This window comes from Piliocolobus tephrosceles, chromosome 7, assembly GCF_002776525.5.
Source record: "Piliocolobus tephrosceles isolate RC106 chromosome 7, ASM277652v3, whole genome shotgun sequence".
Classification (NCBI taxonomy): domain Eukaryota; kingdom Metazoa; phylum Chordata; class Mammalia; order Primates; family Cercopithecidae; genus Piliocolobus; species Piliocolobus tephrosceles.
In genome coordinates this window covers 16,119,181-16,136,065 of record NC_045440.1, presented here as the reverse complement: position 1 = coordinate 16,136,065, position 16,885 = coordinate 16,119,181, and the positions used below count along the sequence as shown (strand labels likewise).

The window sequence follows — 16,885 nt, the reverse complement described above, 5'->3', positions numbered from 1 at the left end:
CTGACCAAAATAGTAGACTTACAAGATAAAAGCTTAAATAAAAGGCAAATAGTAAATACTCTAATGAAGTATTTTCGTTCCCACATTAAAACTATCAAGATAGAATGAATATGCTGGAAAAACACCCCAAACATAATTCTTACCGAATGTTAGTAACAGGCTCAGAATTTTCATGCTCAGAATCATATTCTGACTCTTCAGTTTCTTCATCTTTCCTGTTTTCATTCACAGCATCTGTCATCATGTCTGATGTTTGTTCATAATAATGAACTAATTCTCTTAGCTCATTCAATCTCTTTCGAACTTCATTTAACTTTCTGATAAACAAAAAATTTATAAGATTTACACCCATTTTAGCAAATTAATGCAGACATTATTATCATATAATAGCAGCTAACACAAACAAAATTTAGACCTAATGAAATATCCACCTGGTGTACTATCCAGGGGGTATGACTTTAAAATAATGAGTTTAATGCCAAGTACAGCTTACTCAAAATCTCACATTTTTTTTTTTTTATGCTGTGTTAGGGACAAAAACGTAAGAAAACCAATTTCAATTTAATTGTTCATTTTAAGCAGGTGTAAATGTTAATAGCACAAAACTTGATGTCAAAAATATTTCTAGGTTTCTCAAGTATCAAAAGTGTGAAGTACTACTCAAATACTACCTCTCAGGCAAATCAGGTATACAGACATTACTGAACATGTATAGAAGGTTCTTGATTTGTCTGCACACGAGATTTACACACTACATACTATGTTTACCAAAAATAAGAATTAAGTTTGCTGAGTTCTGAATGTAAGTGCCAGCAACTGTGCCAACATTTTTTAATGAAAACATATTTATGAACAGGTGTATTATTATCCCTATTTTGCAGATGAGGAAATACAGGCTTAGTAAGGCTAAGTTATTTGTACATGGTAACACAGCCTAGTGTGATACAATTTCAGGGCTGTCTGATTCTACAGCCTGGTCTCTTAAACCATCTGAATACAGAAATATTCTAACTGTAGTCTTATTTTTTATCCTTTATTTGAAAAACAAGAAAGTAGTTATCAGTTCACAGAAACTGTGTTACATCACATCTCTTAGACAACTCAAATTATACACATACAACACACACACACCACTTCTACCTATCACTTAAGATTATGTTTACAAAATTAAATAAATCTCGTTTTGCCCGAATTTTCAACACAAAGGAAAAAAATATTTATCCCTATTATTTAACTTTAATCTATGTAAATAATGATTATAAATGTTTTACTGGAGTTTTTCAGATGGATTGAGATGGACTTCATTTTCACTCTCATTCTGAGAGACTAAAGAAGCAGCAGGATAAGGACCAGATGATTTAAGGCTACTGGACTCTCCATTGACAACCGGTGCCAAGCCTACAGGAGCAGAGGGAGCTGAAGTACTTCTCTGATCCATACTCCTTTGTGGAGAGGCTGAAGAAGGCACACAAAAAAACTTTTCTTTAAATCACCAGTTACCATACACAAACACTTACAGTTGGCTTGAATACCGAAAAATAAAAAGCAAAAATGATTAACAACTTAGTTTCTGCAGATTTAAATTTTAGAAACTTGTTTATTAACTTACTCCACAATTAAACACATCAAAATGCACACAGAAGACATGTTTACCTCTTTCTTCTGGAGACTCTATCACCTTTACATTATAACCACCGGGTTAAAAAAGAAAGGAAAGAAGAAAAGATGAAAATTGACAAGAATAATGATATTCTACCTTGGAAAACTAACTAGAGGAGAACTCTAGTTCGTTTTAACTAACGACTAAATTTGGTAACTAACTTGATAAACTTGGTTCTAGGTTAAGTTAAACAGGGCCACTATGAATGATGTGCAGTACTCAATCTGTAATCTTTATCAGGTAGCTGTAGCCGATTAGGTCTTCATTGGTTTTTCATACCCACAGACCAGAGAAGTTACATCTGGACACCAAGAAGGAACTTGTCTTGCTCCAGGAGAGAAAGAAAAGTGTTAAAGAGACCATGGTACCTCAAACCATGAAATATTAAATAAACAGCAATAAAAATCTGCTAATTAGATAATGGCTAATCCTCCATGGTCCCTAAACTAAATTTAATCACTTTCTATTTAACTTCTTTTACTATCAAATATAAATCATGCTTAAGAGGAATTAAAGATTAAGAATTTCTGCACTTCTCTACCTCCTACCATTTCAAAGATGCTGTCATTTACCAGTATCTTTCTCACAAAAACCATCACTATTTGTTGTTCACTTTAGTACAATTCCTGTAGGTGGTTTCCAGTAGTCTCCTCATTGCTATTCCTTGACCATTCTACCTTTTGCTGCTGTTCTCACACTGCTTCCCAGTGAGGAAAAAAATGGCCTTTAAGAGTCATCAGCACACAGAATGCTACTTTATGAATACAAAACTGACCACGAGGACTTAAGTGCAACTTTCACGTTTTTTTTTTTTTCTTCGAGACAGAGTTTTGCTCTTGTTGCCCAGGCTGGAGTGCAATGGCACGATCTCGGCTCACCACAACCTCCGCCTTCCAGATTCAAGTGATTCTCCTGCCTCAGCCTCCAGAGTAGCTGGGATTACAGGCATGCACCACCACGCCCAGCTAATTTTGTATTTTTAGTAGAGACGAGGTATCTCAATGTTGGTCAGGCTGGTCTCGAACTCCCGACCTCAGGTGATCCACCCGCCTTGGCCTTCCAAAATGCTGGGATTACAAGCATGAGCCACCGTGCCCGGCCCACATGTTAAGTTTTTCTTAGTTGTGTTCATGTGTTTGTGAAGGATAAAAACTGGAATTATACTCGAGAGGAGGAAAAGACTAGCAGAAGTCAGAGCAAAGAAAGGATACGTTTTAGGGCAGGAATAGTAAGGTTCTTCTGTGGGTGGAAAAGAAAAAGGAGGTATGTGGATAATAAGGACCAGAGGCTCCAGAGAAAATGGTTTTGTTGTTTTTAAATCCCTGTTTTCTTTCATTAGACATCAGCTAGAATGTTTAAACACTAGTTGGAAGTTGCCCCTTCAATTTCTAATGCTTGAGCCTCTATTACTATGTGGATAAGAGACAGGAGCCATGTTTGAAAAGGTATTAGGAACTGAAGACTGGATCTGATTTAGATAAAGAAGGTTAAGTATGTGTGGAACAAAAAAGACAGCTCCTGAAGTTACAGCTGTCTGAGATGATTATCTATATATTTTTTAAAAATGAATACAAGTTCAGCAGTTAGAAGTTTTGGACTCTCCATACTAAACCATATATACAAGTTTTTCATAGATTTTTTTTTTTTTTAAATCAACACTCTATGTTTCATAGTTTTGGGTTTTTAAATCAAAGTACTAACTGGATTAACTTTTAAGGCAAAATTTTGAATATGTTAAAAAAAAACAGTATTATTATGTGCACATATCAAATATTACCTTCTCTTCTATCTTTCCCTTATTAAAATCCTACTAATTTTTCAAGGTCCAACTGTATTCTTTCCCTTTTCTGAATTATAAAACTGATTTACCACGTATTTGGCTTTTATATATATTGGCTTGTAACTTAAAAACTTTTCAAATATAGGTCTTAAGTCCCTACAAATATTTTTGAGGAGCTATGTGTTCATTCACCAAACACTAAATTTATTATGTGACAGTATGTATATTTCTGTGTCTTATACCCACTACTGCTGAACCAGATTTACTCACATGATGAATTGTTAAGATGCTGATCTCGAAGTGTATGAAGTTCTCCAAGCAATTTGTCCATTTTTTGTTTCTTTTCCTGCAGCACTCTCATTTTGCTAAACAATTGGACTTTCTCATCAGGTAAACGTTCTGAAGCTGATGGATTCCTGCTCTGGGAAACCTCCCTAGTTAATGAAAGACTTTCTGCCTGTCTTCTATTGTCTGGAACAGCTGGAGGCTTATTAAAAAACAAAAACAATAAAAGAAGAAGAATTAAGACTAAGGCAATCAAATGCATTCTCATTTTTTAAATGCACAAATATTCTTTGAAAAGAGAAAGAAATACTTGCTAGGTTGTGCTGGTAGGTAAGTATATACTCTTACCATTCCCAAATTAAATACGGTTTCCTGATATGCCACTATTAACACATGAAATCATCCCTCAGTATCGGTGAGGGATTGGTTCAAGGACCCCTGGGGACACCAAAAACAGCAAATACCCAAATCCCTTATATAAAATGGTATAGTATTTGCATATAATCTACACACATCCTCCTATATACTTTAAATCAGCTCTAGATTACTTACAATACCTAATAGAATATAAACACTACGTAAATAGTTGTTAAATTTTTAAATTTGCATTTAAAACATTGTTGTGTTATTTTTCCCCAAAAAATATTGCCGATCCATGGTTGGTTGAATCCACAGATGTGGAACCTACAGATACTGAGAGCTGACTCTACATGGTTTTACAGACACATAACCACACAGAGGTCTTAGATTCACTAGCCATCATTACTTGAATCAAAAGTAGTAACAATGCCACGTTATATAAAATAAAACTTCAAAAATCTCATTCTCTCTCTTGCCTTCTTTCTAGAACTACCACTGTAAACTTTAGCTTCTTAACGTATCAATTTTTCCCATCACTTTTCTCTCATGGTTTTTTTTTTTTTTTTTTTTGACAGAGTCTCACTCTGTAGCCCAGGCGAGAGTGCAGTGGCGTGATCTCAGCTCACTGAAACCTCCGTCTCCTGGGTTCAAGTGATTCTCCTGCCTCTCAAGTAGCTGGGATTACAGGTACCTGCCACCACGCCTGGCTAATTTTTGCATTTTTAGTTGAGACGGGGTTTCACCATGTTGGCCAGGCTGGTCTCAAACACCTGACCTCAGATGATCTACCCGCCTTGGCCTCCCAAAGTGCTGGGATTACAGGCGTAAGCAATCACGCCCGGCCCTCTTTTTTTTTTTTTTTTTAATTATGAAACATTTCAAGAATCCATTAGGGCTTAGGAAATAATAAGAAAACCTCCCATTATGCTTAGTCAAATTTTAAGATTTTCCCATATTTGCATCAATTATTTTAAGAAAAATATAACATTACAGATTTAAGTAAAGCTCTGCCTGTACCCTTTCCAATATCACTACCCACTCCAAAGGTAACTCCAACCTGGAATCAGGTATCTACCATTCTCATATGTTTTTATTTTCTAATGCCTATGTATACATACGCTAAAAATATAGACTTTTTTAAAAATAAGGTAAGTGGTATCCTTCTTAAACTTGAATTTTGTATTCATTAGCAATGGCTTATTTACTGTAACTGCTGTAAAGAATTTCACTCTATGTAAGAATTCATTAGCCCATTTCTGTTCATGGACATTTGGGCTGTTTCTGGTTTTTTGCTATTAACACAGAGTTGCCATGAACATTCTTTTATCTATCTTCTTGTAAACATGTGAGAGTTTCTCTAAAGTGGGCCCCAGGTCTACCAGAAAAAATTCACTAGGTACTGCTATATAACTCTCCAAAGTGGTTGGGCCATATTCTCTCATTTTCACTTGGTCAGCAACAAGACAAGAGACACTGCATCTTCAATCATACTCACTTCCAATGGAGAGGCATTAATTCATTCTTTTTTACCCAAGGCCCACATACTGAAAATCTGCATTTATATCACTTACAAAGTGCATCAAATTAAAACACTCACTAACTCTCAAATTAAGAACTTTCTTAAATTGTTAGTAAATTATTCCTTCAAATGAGAATTCCAAGGTTGTATGGAGTCTCATGTATCTAGTCGAAGGACAGAGATTTAAAGCAGTCTTAATGGTTGCAGACTATTAAGTCTTGTAGAGGAAAAAAGATGTCATCCAGTAGCATACAGAGAAAAACTTCACTAATCATGTCATTCAAAGAAAATTCTCCTCTAGTTTAGCGACTCTTAAAGTATAGTCCCCAGACCACTGGCATTGGACTGAGAAGTGGAGAAACCCACCCCAAATCCATGAATCATAATTTTGGAGGTGGGGGGACCCCACCAATCAGAAACCTACACTGCTAAATAATCATGCCAGGTGATATATATGCTCACTGAAGTTTCAGAATCACTGTTGTAATTAACGTGATTTTTTAAACTCAACTATACTGAAACATTGAGGTTACCTGAGAATCACGAAGCTGATTATGAAAACGCTGAATTAAGTCATTCAGTTCTTCATTTAGTTCAGATGTGATACTGACGCCAGATAAGCTACCTGCGGTTTCTGCAACTGGAAAGAAATTAATAACTATTGATTAATATAAATAAAACACCTTTTTTAATCTGAGAAGCTAAAAATAACTTTGAAAAAATAATTTAAAAAGCTCACCTATGTACCCTGAAACTAGTTAACAATCCTATCTATCTGCCAACAATCATTTTATTAGAAGTTTCCATCTAACTTAAAAATGAAGGGATGGTCACAAAACTCTAGTAAGTGATTCATCTTTTTCTGTCCCAACATACAAGTAGGGTTACTATTACATCCCAATTAATAGTAGTGACTCAGTGGAGCAGGTCTGTCTAAGGTCAGTGGGGAGTGGAAGGGAAAGTGATAGTGTAAAAAAGCACAGCTGATTCTGACAAATTTCAATCTCCATGTTCTTGAACAGAATCAATTCTCTGGTAGAGCGGCTGGCAAACTTTTCTTAAAGGCTCAAATAGTAAATACATTAGGCTTTGTGGGAAATACAGTTTTTGTCTCAACCACCCAGATCTGCTTTTACAGGGTAAAAGCAACCACAGACAATGTAAACAAATGGGTATGGCTGTGTTCCCTAAAACCTTATTTCAGGCAATGAGCCAAACTCAGCTGACCATAGTTTGCTGACCCCTGCAATAAAACGGATAATTTATTGACCTGGCTGTTTGTGATACAAGTCATACTAAAAGACTGTGGTTTTTATCTTCTTAATTTAAAAATAATGTCCCCATATTCATAAAGCAGTTTGTGACAACAATTTTCATAATAGTTACTGTTCTACTAATGAATAACTCCATCCTTATCCTCACTTCTAACTCTCCAACTCTAAAACAGACATCGGTGGCCAGGTACAGCGTCGCACACCTGTAATCCTGAAACTTTGGGAGGCCGAGGTGGGCAGATCACTTGAGTACAGGAGTTCAAGACCAGCCTGGGCACCACAGTGAGACCCCCCCCCCCCCATCTCTACAAAACTACAAAAATTAGCCCGGCGTGGTACACCACGCCTGTAGTCCTAGCTATTCAGGAGGCTTGTGTGAGAGATTCACTTGAGCCTGGGAGGCAGAGGCTGGAGTGAGTCAAGATCACGCCACTCAATTCTAGCCTGGGTTGACACAGTAAGACAGTGTCTCACAAAAAAAAAAAAAAAAAAGAAAGAAAGGAAGAAAAAAGACAATTGGTTATAAATTGCTACTGTTTTAAAGGAAAACACCACCTTTTTTCCACTGAGAACTGAGAATATCAAGGCTATGTGGAATCCTATATATCTAGTCAAATCTCTATGCTGAGAAGAAATTACAGTACTGATAACACATGTAACTTGCTAGTTAAGTGGTGAAAGAGTCACGCTTTGAGGTAACATAATTATCTCAAGATAATATCTCATATACCAGATTAAATACTGTAATTGTAGCTTTTCACGGCTGTTCATTAGTATGCCCCTGCAAAATCTCACAAATACAAGACTAAATTTGTTTTAAAATTACTAAGCTAAAATTCTTTTTGAAACAGTATGAAATAAATTCAAACTCATGTGCATTCTACTATTCTCTGACTCATAATAGTTTATTTTTTCAAAAGAAATTATATGCTTACTTTCAAAAGTTCACATTCAGAAACAGAAACAAGACCCCTGACCTAGAATTCAACAAATGTAATTCTGCTAAAATTCTATATAAATCTAGGCAAGTCACAACCTCTGTAGAGTTCCTTCGCTATAAAACAGAAAAAAGAATTAAAGCTCTGAGTAACCTAGAAATCTCTGATGATCAAAGGAGATTATGCAAGTTTAGAGATTAATAGAACTATCAAAGGAAAGCTTTTAAATTTGATATTTCAAACTCGAAAAATATTTAAAAGGTTAGCCATTAACTAAACTAGTACTAGTCATTATGTTAAAGTATTTTAATTATCATTTCCTAAATTATCTATTTCCTAAATATAAAAGCTAACAGTACTTTAAATTTTACAATGGAGAAATGGGGACAAAAATCTTTGTAATTATTACTATATACAGCTATGTAATTATTACAAAACAGTAAGTTATTGGCCAGGCAGGGTGGCTCATGCCTGTAATCCCAGCACTTTGAGAGGCCGAGGCGGGCAGATCACAAAGTCAGGAGTTCGAGACCACCCTGACCAACATGATGAAACGCTGACTCTACTAAAAATACAAAAATTAGCTAGGCATGGTGGCAGGTGCCTGTAATCCCAGCTACTCAGGAGGCTGAGGCAGGAGAATCACTTGAACCTGGGAGGCGGAGGTTGCAGTGAGCCGAGATCATGCCATTGCACTCCAGCCTGGGAAACAGAGCAAGACTCTGTCTCAAAAAAAAACAAAAAGAGTTATTTGAAAGTCATAACGTTCCTTATGAAAATGTAAACTTAAATTAGGTATAACAAGGATTAGACAGTTGAGTCAGTGGGCTAGGTTTGGACAGCAGAATAAACTGATTCACAACAGGGCAGCCTCAGTGAGAACCTAAACCGCCTCGCAAAAACAGAGTGCTCAAAGAAGAGAAATTATTTATTAGAAGGGGATGGTGTAGACTACTAGAAAACATAACTTAGTTTTGTTGAGTTTCAATAACTAATCATCTTTTCTTTCAATTTAATGAGACACTAAAATACTTAAGTTTGAAGGTGATGATAAACTTACAAAATCAGATTCAATACTAATAAATTCAATACAACTTTCATCTAAATCACACATGGCTATGAGGAAAGGAGGAAGAAAATTTCTGAGTCTCAGGAAGTATAGACTATAAATATAAATATAGTTCTAAAGAGCTAGTATATACAAAAAGATACCTAATTAAAATAACAGCTACTACTAACTTTGAAGACTAAAGATACTTTATAAATTTATTCACTGCCTCACTTAAGGTTTTAACCCTTTCTTGGGAGGCAAGCAAAGAATGACAATCCTAGCTGAATAAAATAGAAAAAAAGGAAATAAATGCATCACGAGCCTTATCAGTCTGAGGTACAAAAACAGAACTACAGCCTGTCTCTTTTACCTCTTAAGGGTACTCTCTGATGAAAAGAAGAGCGATCTGGCTGTCTGCATGGTATAGTATGATGGCCAGGAGTTGTCCCTGCAACCTTTTCTGCATAACCAGAGAAAAGCACAGGAAAGTATAAGCCTCATATGATGGTTTCTAAACTAGACAACAATCAACATCTGATTATGTAATAATCAGCATCCACCCTGCAATACAATTATGTATGAGTCTTCCTTGCAAAAAGAATATTCTCAGACTGTGACATACCAGAATCATCCATCACTGCAATAGCTTGCTCTGCTTTATGTTGCAGAGCTAGAAGCGCAGCCTGCCGTCCCTGTAGAGCTCTTAGTTGCTCCTGTTGTTGTAACATTCTTTTTAATAAATCATGTTGTTTCTTCAAATTTTCTATCTCTTCCACAGGCTCTTGCTGAGGATCTCTGGCCTGGAAAATAAGACCAACAATACTTGTATCTGACTATTAAAATCCACGCTGTTGTTTCAACTATCAATGGCAAAGTATACACACTGATAACAAATTATTAAATATACAACCTTAAATATAGTTTTAGCAGACATCAAGAAAAAAGAGTAAGAATAGAATGATGACACAGAGATACAGCCTGCCACTTAAGACTTAGGTAATTTCACAGTAAAAAGCTATATAATCAATGGCTTAGCAGGAACAGGAACGAACAAAAGGAAAAGAAAAAGACACAGAAAACATAAAAAAGGCCAAGAGGGATGGGGACACACACACACACACACACTGACACAGAAAAATCTAGGCCCCTACAGAAAAGTCGGAGCACATTATGCTGGGTTAATGACCTGAAAGTCTTGTAATCCCAGCACTTTGGGAGGCCGAGGAGGGCAGATCACAAGGTCAGGAGTTTGAGACCAGCCTGACCAACATATGAAACCCCATCTCTACTAAAAATACAAAAATTAGCTGGGTGTGGTGGTGTGTGCCTGTAATCCCAGCTACTCAGGAGGCTGAGGCAGGAGAATCGCTTGAACCCGGGAAGTGGAGACTGCAGTGAGCTGAGACTGACTGCGCCACTGACCGCCAGCCAGCCTGGGAGACAGAGCGAGACTCCATCTCAAAGAAAAAAGAAAAAAAAAAGAAGAAAGATTAGAAGTAAAATTTAAAAACAACAACAAACAACCTACAAAACACGCACGCATACTATTTCTAACAAAGGACTGAAATTTCAAAAATACATTTTTTATGTGATAATCTTATGTAAAAAGATTTTAATTGCATCACAATATCAGACATATAAGAAAATAACAAATTTTATATTATGTATCAAAGACATCATTATTTTACTCTTAAATTATGCTGATTCATCTGAGTCTGATGACATAAAATGGAAGTAAATACTTCCAAATTCCCCTAAAATGCTAGGAGGTTATCATCTAATCTAAAAGTAAAGGGATGGATTAAATAAGTGGCACTTACAAAAAATGATGAAATTTTAAGTGTTAATCTTAAAACTGCTCAAAACGTAACCCAACAAGAAAATAGAAAAGCTAAGCAGAGACAAATTGAAATACAACTGGAAACAATATATTACAAGCTAAATTATACATTGAAATGTATACCATAATTGTATTTTTCATCACCGATTTACCTTTTTAAAAGTCTTTTATTTTAAAAGTTCAATGATTTTACCTAATATTTACATAAAATATATCACTTTTGTTTCACTTAGTCAATTTTAAATCTGCACTGCTAACAAATATTGGTTGGGGTTATGTAAATTTTAAATAAACAAATGACTAAAAAGAGCAAAGAAGTTCAAAGATTTCTTTTGAAAGTAAAAATGCACTGATCTACACTTGCTATGCACATCTGATTCCTGGAGAAATTATGGAGCACACAGATGGGCTCAAGAGAAACTCCCTTCTGGGTGACATCCTTTACCAATACTATATAAAAATTTCTTTACCTCCCCACATAGAACTCATCAGTATTGTGAATAAGCATGAGTAACTGTGGTAGTATTTTACACTTTCACTTGGAAATCAATAAAATTAATAAGTAAACAAGTAAAAGGCAAAGAGTTAAATATTCAAGAAAGTTATGATCAAATAGGAAGTTGGCTATAATTAGATTATTTCATGTAAACATCAGAGGCGCCTAGTCAGTGCCTATATATTCTAGACCATCTCTAGACTTCATGAGCATGGGAAACAAATAGGCTACCTGGATCTTGGTAACCCAATATTTATTAGAAGTTTTTCTATTGTCTTGAACCTCTAATAAACTGAAACTTTTAACAAATTAAGTATTGTTTACTCAGTTATCTCCTATCCTATATAAGGGGAGTTATCTTATAAATATTTACATCCATTTCTGTGGAAATTCATCCTAGTATGGCTTATTTCCAGACAGTTTACATCTTTAGGAAAAAAAAACTTTGAAGGGTAAGGATAATTATCAACAGCTAGGCCTCTCAGAATGCAGCAAAAATAATTTTATAATGATTTCATCAGTCAACGGTAAAACGTAAAACCAAACCAAATAGGTACAGATATCAACAGAATGAGTAAAAAAAAAATCTCCAGGTTGATCAAATACCCTCTAGCAAAGCATATAATTAGGGGAAAAAAATTATGCAAATGAGAAAAAAGCATACTTTTAAAAAAGTTATTTAATCCTTATTAGTCACAAAACTGTGATAATCTAATTATAAAGAATTCTAAGCTATTAAACACAATTATCTTCAGATTTTTCACTAATGCAAAACTGAATTTCCAACAATTTTCAAAATTAGTCAAGTATTACTACTAAGTAACTTTCACATTCATATAAACACTTCAGACTGATGCTCAGAAAAACTGAGCCAATAGATGGGAGCCTATGATGAAATACACAGAAGAGGAGAAAATAAAAATATCTAGGTAGGAGTAAGAACATACCAGGAAGACGGCACCTAGAATAGAAATCCAAAAAGGATGCTAGCTGTATATTAATTCTTCAAATACATATTTTTCTTTAAACTTTTTTTGAGAAAGTCACCTTCACCAACTATGTTTTTCATTTACAGAATAAAAAAATAACTTAGGCATCAAATCCTGAGTTGTAAATAGGTAACAGTGCAATTTCAGAGAAGCCTCAATCTTCCTTTCCTCTACTCAACTGAGGTTCCCCTAGTAATTATTAATGGACCCAAATGTATTTTTCCAGCTTCAGATAATTATGTACTTCAATTTCTTAACGTGAAGGGTGAGGAACTGTAAGCCTAGAGAAGATAAAGCTGTGACTTATTCAATGTCACAGTTAAGGGAAATCGGGTTCTCAGGCTCTAGCCTTCTTTACGTCATATTGACTCCTCCAAATTACGTGCTGGTTTTTAAATACAAAAGTATAAGACATCACGTCCGAAGAACCATAGCTGGTTTACAAGACAGGGCAAGCTCACATGAAATAATGAGCAATGATGAAAATAATGGCAAAACACAGGTACAAGGTACAAAGAAAGCTTATAAATTTAAAGAGGTAAGATTAAGTTGAGGGCCATGAGTATAGGAAAATAATGAAGGCATGGCTACTCATAGAAGGCTTTCTTTTGTAAAATTATGCAAGATGTCATCATGTCTTAAAATACTTCATAAAGTGGAAGGTGCGCCCTTGGTAGGCAGCTCTAGATCAATCATTTCATAACGTGTGTAAGTTTCAAGGTTGCTTTCAACCCTGAATCTCATGTAAGACCCTCAACTATGTTTTCCGTTATTCTAACAGAATACTACATTTTGAAAAGACTCTAAGGAGGAAAAGGGGGTGGGGTGGTGAGAATGACGTAACCCAACAAGAAAATAGAAAACTCTTAAACTCTTTCCTGCATAGTAGAGAAAAAATAAACACAGGTGGTGGGAATTAAGATTTTTACCCCTGAAGAAATTAAAATAATTCTGCAAACAGAATACTAACAGAACAACGAGACAGCCTTAAGAATCAACAAAGTCAATCTGGAATAAACGCCAATAAGCGAATTCAAGAAAGAATAGTATTCACCTGTAAGGATATTATTCAAAGAAACCTAAAAACAGAAAAGTGGTTTTTAAATTATATGTAATGCCTTAAGAAAAAAAGAACTGGCAGATACTGTATTAACTGTTAACTCTTAAACTTTGCTTGTCACTATTCAAAAGGATTAAAGAGAAGAAAATTCCAAAGGTTATCGATTATCGATTATGCTTCATGTTTATTTGCTCTTCTCCAATGCTACCAGTTTTTAAAATAATCAGCTACTTTCTTTACTGTTGAACTGGGGTAGCTTTTACTTGATACTTGATGTAGTAAGATTCCCGTAACTAATTTCAAACAGTGCTCCCAAATTCTTGTAGGAACCAGAAAAAATAAACAAACACAAAATGTCAAAATATCTAGAGGTTAAGTTTTATCATTCGTAAATAGCCACACACACCAAAAGAAAAAACAAAACAAAACAAAAAACCATAAAATGAGCATGGGAAACAAACAGCCTACCTGGATCTTGGTAAGCCAATATGGGAAAGTGGGAAAGTGTAGTCCTAAGTAATAAACCAGTAATAAAACATATGAAATTAGTCTTACCTATACTCAATTATTAAAATAGTACCTTGCTCCTGCCAACAGATACATGCACTTTTATAAATGATATTTTTATTCAAACTTTTTTTTTTTTGGAGACGGAGTCTCATTCTGTCGCCCAAGCTGGAGTGCAGTGGTGCGATCTCAGCTCACTTTAACCTCCGCCTCCAGGGTTCACGCGATTCTCCTGCCTCAGCCTCCTGAGTAGCTGGGATTACAGGTTCACAACACCATGCCTGGCTAATTTTTTGTGTATTTTTAGTAGAGACAGGGTTTCACTATGTTGGCCAGACTGGTCTCGATCTCCTGACCTCATGATCCGCCCGCCTCGGCCTCCCAAACTGCTGGGATTTACAGGTGTGAGCCACCTTGCCTGGCCTATTCAAACTCTTTTATGTGGAACTACAAATAGTTGTCTTTAACTCTATCTGGAATGCCATTATACAAATAATGGAAAATTAAAAAACCTTTTAAAAGAAACAATGCAGAAAAAACAAGCAAAACAGAGGCAACCAAGTCAAATGGATAATCTTTCTATAAAAGCAAAGGAAAGGGGTTTCCAAAAACAAAAATATAAACCAAAAAATCCGATATTAAAGTACCATCTAAATTTCTTTATTTATTTTTATTGAGACACAGTCTCACTCAGTCACCCATGCTGGAGTGCAGTGGCTCACTGCAACCTACACCTCCTAGGTTTAAGTGATTCTGCTGCCTCATCCTCCTGAGCAGCTGGGATTACAGGCATGCGCCACCATGCCTGCCTAATTTTTGTATTTTTAGGAGAGACAGGGTTTTGCCATGTTGGCCAGGCTGGTCCCAAACCCCTGACCTCAGGTGATCCGCCCACCTCAGCCTCCCAAAGTGTGAGGATCACCACGCCTGGCCCCATCTAAATTTATAAACGCAATATCAGAAACAAAGGGCAACTGACTGATGACATTTCAAAACCTCCGTTAATGTAAATTAAAAACAGCTGTCAGATATAATCCACGGAGAGGTACATAAAAAAGTAGAAAAGAAAAACATTAAGGGACAGAAGTTTACTAAAGCAAATTACAGTATGACAACTATATTAATATGTAAGAGTAATAGCAGTAACAGAAAAGCAAATAAAGAAGAGGAAATATGAACAAAAGAAGTGCTCATTTAGAGACTTCCCAAGTTAATATTGGAAAGTATACCTTTGAGGGAAATCCATGTTTTCGGCTACATTTCCTATTAGGCCTCAGTTCCCTGTCATTCTGAGGTCTGTCACCTTTCCCTTTCGGACTTGTAGTAACGTCAATGTCTGAAACCTGTTCTTGTGAAGCTGAATTCCCTAGTTTGTCCTCAATGCACGGCCGAACTCTCAGACTAAAAGATGCCTCCTCCTTTATTAAATAGTGTAGCATATTAATTTCTTAACACAAACTCCTGTTTAACACATAAGCCAGCCTTATAAAACAATTTAAAAAGTACTAGTCCACCTTTAAAAAAAAAAAAAAATTTCAATCCACATCCCCCTCCAAGTGGCAGTAAACTTAGTCTTTTAAGTTTTCTGTAGACTAGACTGTTGCGTACTGTAATTAAGCAAGTACCACACCCTGGGTAATTTCCACACTACACAACTGTTAAAGCACATTTTTAACATTTATTCTGCTACACGTTATTAGCCAACTTTCATATCATCATTTTATATTATGAAAGAAACTGTCATCACAATGAATACTTTATATAAATTACAATAAATCTACACAAGTTCCACCCCTTCCCAACAGAATTCCTTTACCCACATTGTCCTAACCCTTCCATTTCTGCTGGAATCTAAGGAAGAAATTATGCCTAGCACCACTGTAAATAGAAAAACAATTTCCCCACAGTAAAATCCATTCTTCATCAACTTTGGCTCTCCAAGTATCTCCTGTTGAAAATAATGTAAAGAAAAGAAATTCAAATTGCCTCTTCAAATTAGGAAGGTCCGGGAAGAGAAAGGAGGTGGGTAAGAACTATGCAGGTCAATACTAACAGGAAACAAACCTTCAAATTCCTAATGCTGAATGGCATTTTCAACACCTCAAAACCCGAAGAGATATATGCTTATCCTCTCAAAACAAAAGCTTTACTAATCTGTAACAGGCGTTAAAAGTTTAATAATGCACGGTTATAGGCACACCTGTTTAAAATGCCTAGAAACACTCTAGCATTGAACCACACCAAGTTTTATAAATCTTTCCTCAAAGTTTTGTAAATTACTATTTTTCAGAAAAGTAGTACTTTACTTCAACAAATTTGATTTTGCCAAGTCAGCAATTATAGCATTTTTCTCATTGTGAATAAATCACAATGTAAATGCTATCCTGTCCCATTTACTAGTTTTTATCTCGATTTTTCAGTCATCTGGTTTTGCTCCAGTACTAGGATAGAGTCCAAGAAATGAAAAATTCTGATATCCTTAAGGAGTTCTCAGTGACAAATGAAATTGGTTATTTCCAAAAGACTATATGCTAAGTAATCATTAACGTTGCCTATTGCCCTTAATTCCACCATCAATTTTAACTTGCTTGATGGTTCTTAAAATTAGTGAAGCTTTGCTTAACAAAACAAACTACAAAAACAATGTTTCTATAAATTGAAGATCAAAAATTACATTTTCAAATCAAGCATTAAAACTATTTTTAGCGTTAATAAATAAAACTTAACTTCCATGTTTAAATACAGAATACATACAGCATTAACAATTTGAGGGTTTCTTCCCCCTGGAATATACTTTTCATTAAGGAATGCCTAGAAAATAACAACTTGAAAACTGGGAGAAAAGTTTAAACCTTCATTTCCAGCACTTTAATTACCAAAAAGCTGCTTACCGTGGTATCTGAAGCCTCAGACTGCACATCTATGTTTAGCGATGTGCTCTCAGCTACAGAACCAGATCCCACAGCTGAATCTATAGTCCGAACATCCTCCTCCTCATTTTCTCTAGCCTGAAATATTTTAGTGGTATAAATCATACAGCTATTAAAATGGGCAATAAAATGTTATAATGGATGGCACGATTTTTTGAAAATACCTTAACTCCTCTGGCGTGGCAACAGAATGTCA

The 16,885-nt window shown here is 35.5% G+C and overlaps 1 protein-coding gene across 39 annotated transcripts in view; it reads right to left on the bottom strand.

Moving 5' to 3' along the window:
• The window catches only part of PCM1 (pericentriolar material 1), a 108,997-nt gene that overhangs the window by 75,418 nt on the left and 16,694 nt on the right, over positions 1–16,885 (bottom strand). For 29 of the 39 annotated variants that reach the window (XR_003309365.2, XR_003309364.2, XM_023216626.2 and 26 more), the window contains 7 exons: positions 16,651–16,767; positions 9,490–9,667; positions 9,238–9,327; positions 6,138–6,244; positions 3,711–3,927; positions 1,272–1,455; positions 144–317 (listed from right to left, as the gene is read on the bottom strand). Coding sequence is in view for 37 of the 39 variants with exons in the window: in XM_023216626.2 (XP_023072394.1) it covers positions 144–317; positions 1,272–1,455; positions 3,711–3,927; positions 6,138–6,244; positions 9,238–9,327; positions 9,490–9,667; positions 16,651–16,767 (1,067 nt within the window). In the remaining 2 variants the exon portion in view is untranslated. The remainder of the gene's footprint in view (positions 1–143; positions 318–1,271; positions 1,456–3,710; positions 3,928–6,137; positions 6,245–9,237; positions 9,328–9,489; positions 9,668–16,650; positions 16,768–16,885) is intronic. The other 10 variants (XM_023216629.2, XM_023216628.2, XM_026453938.2 and 7 more) reach the window with 2 other exon arrangements.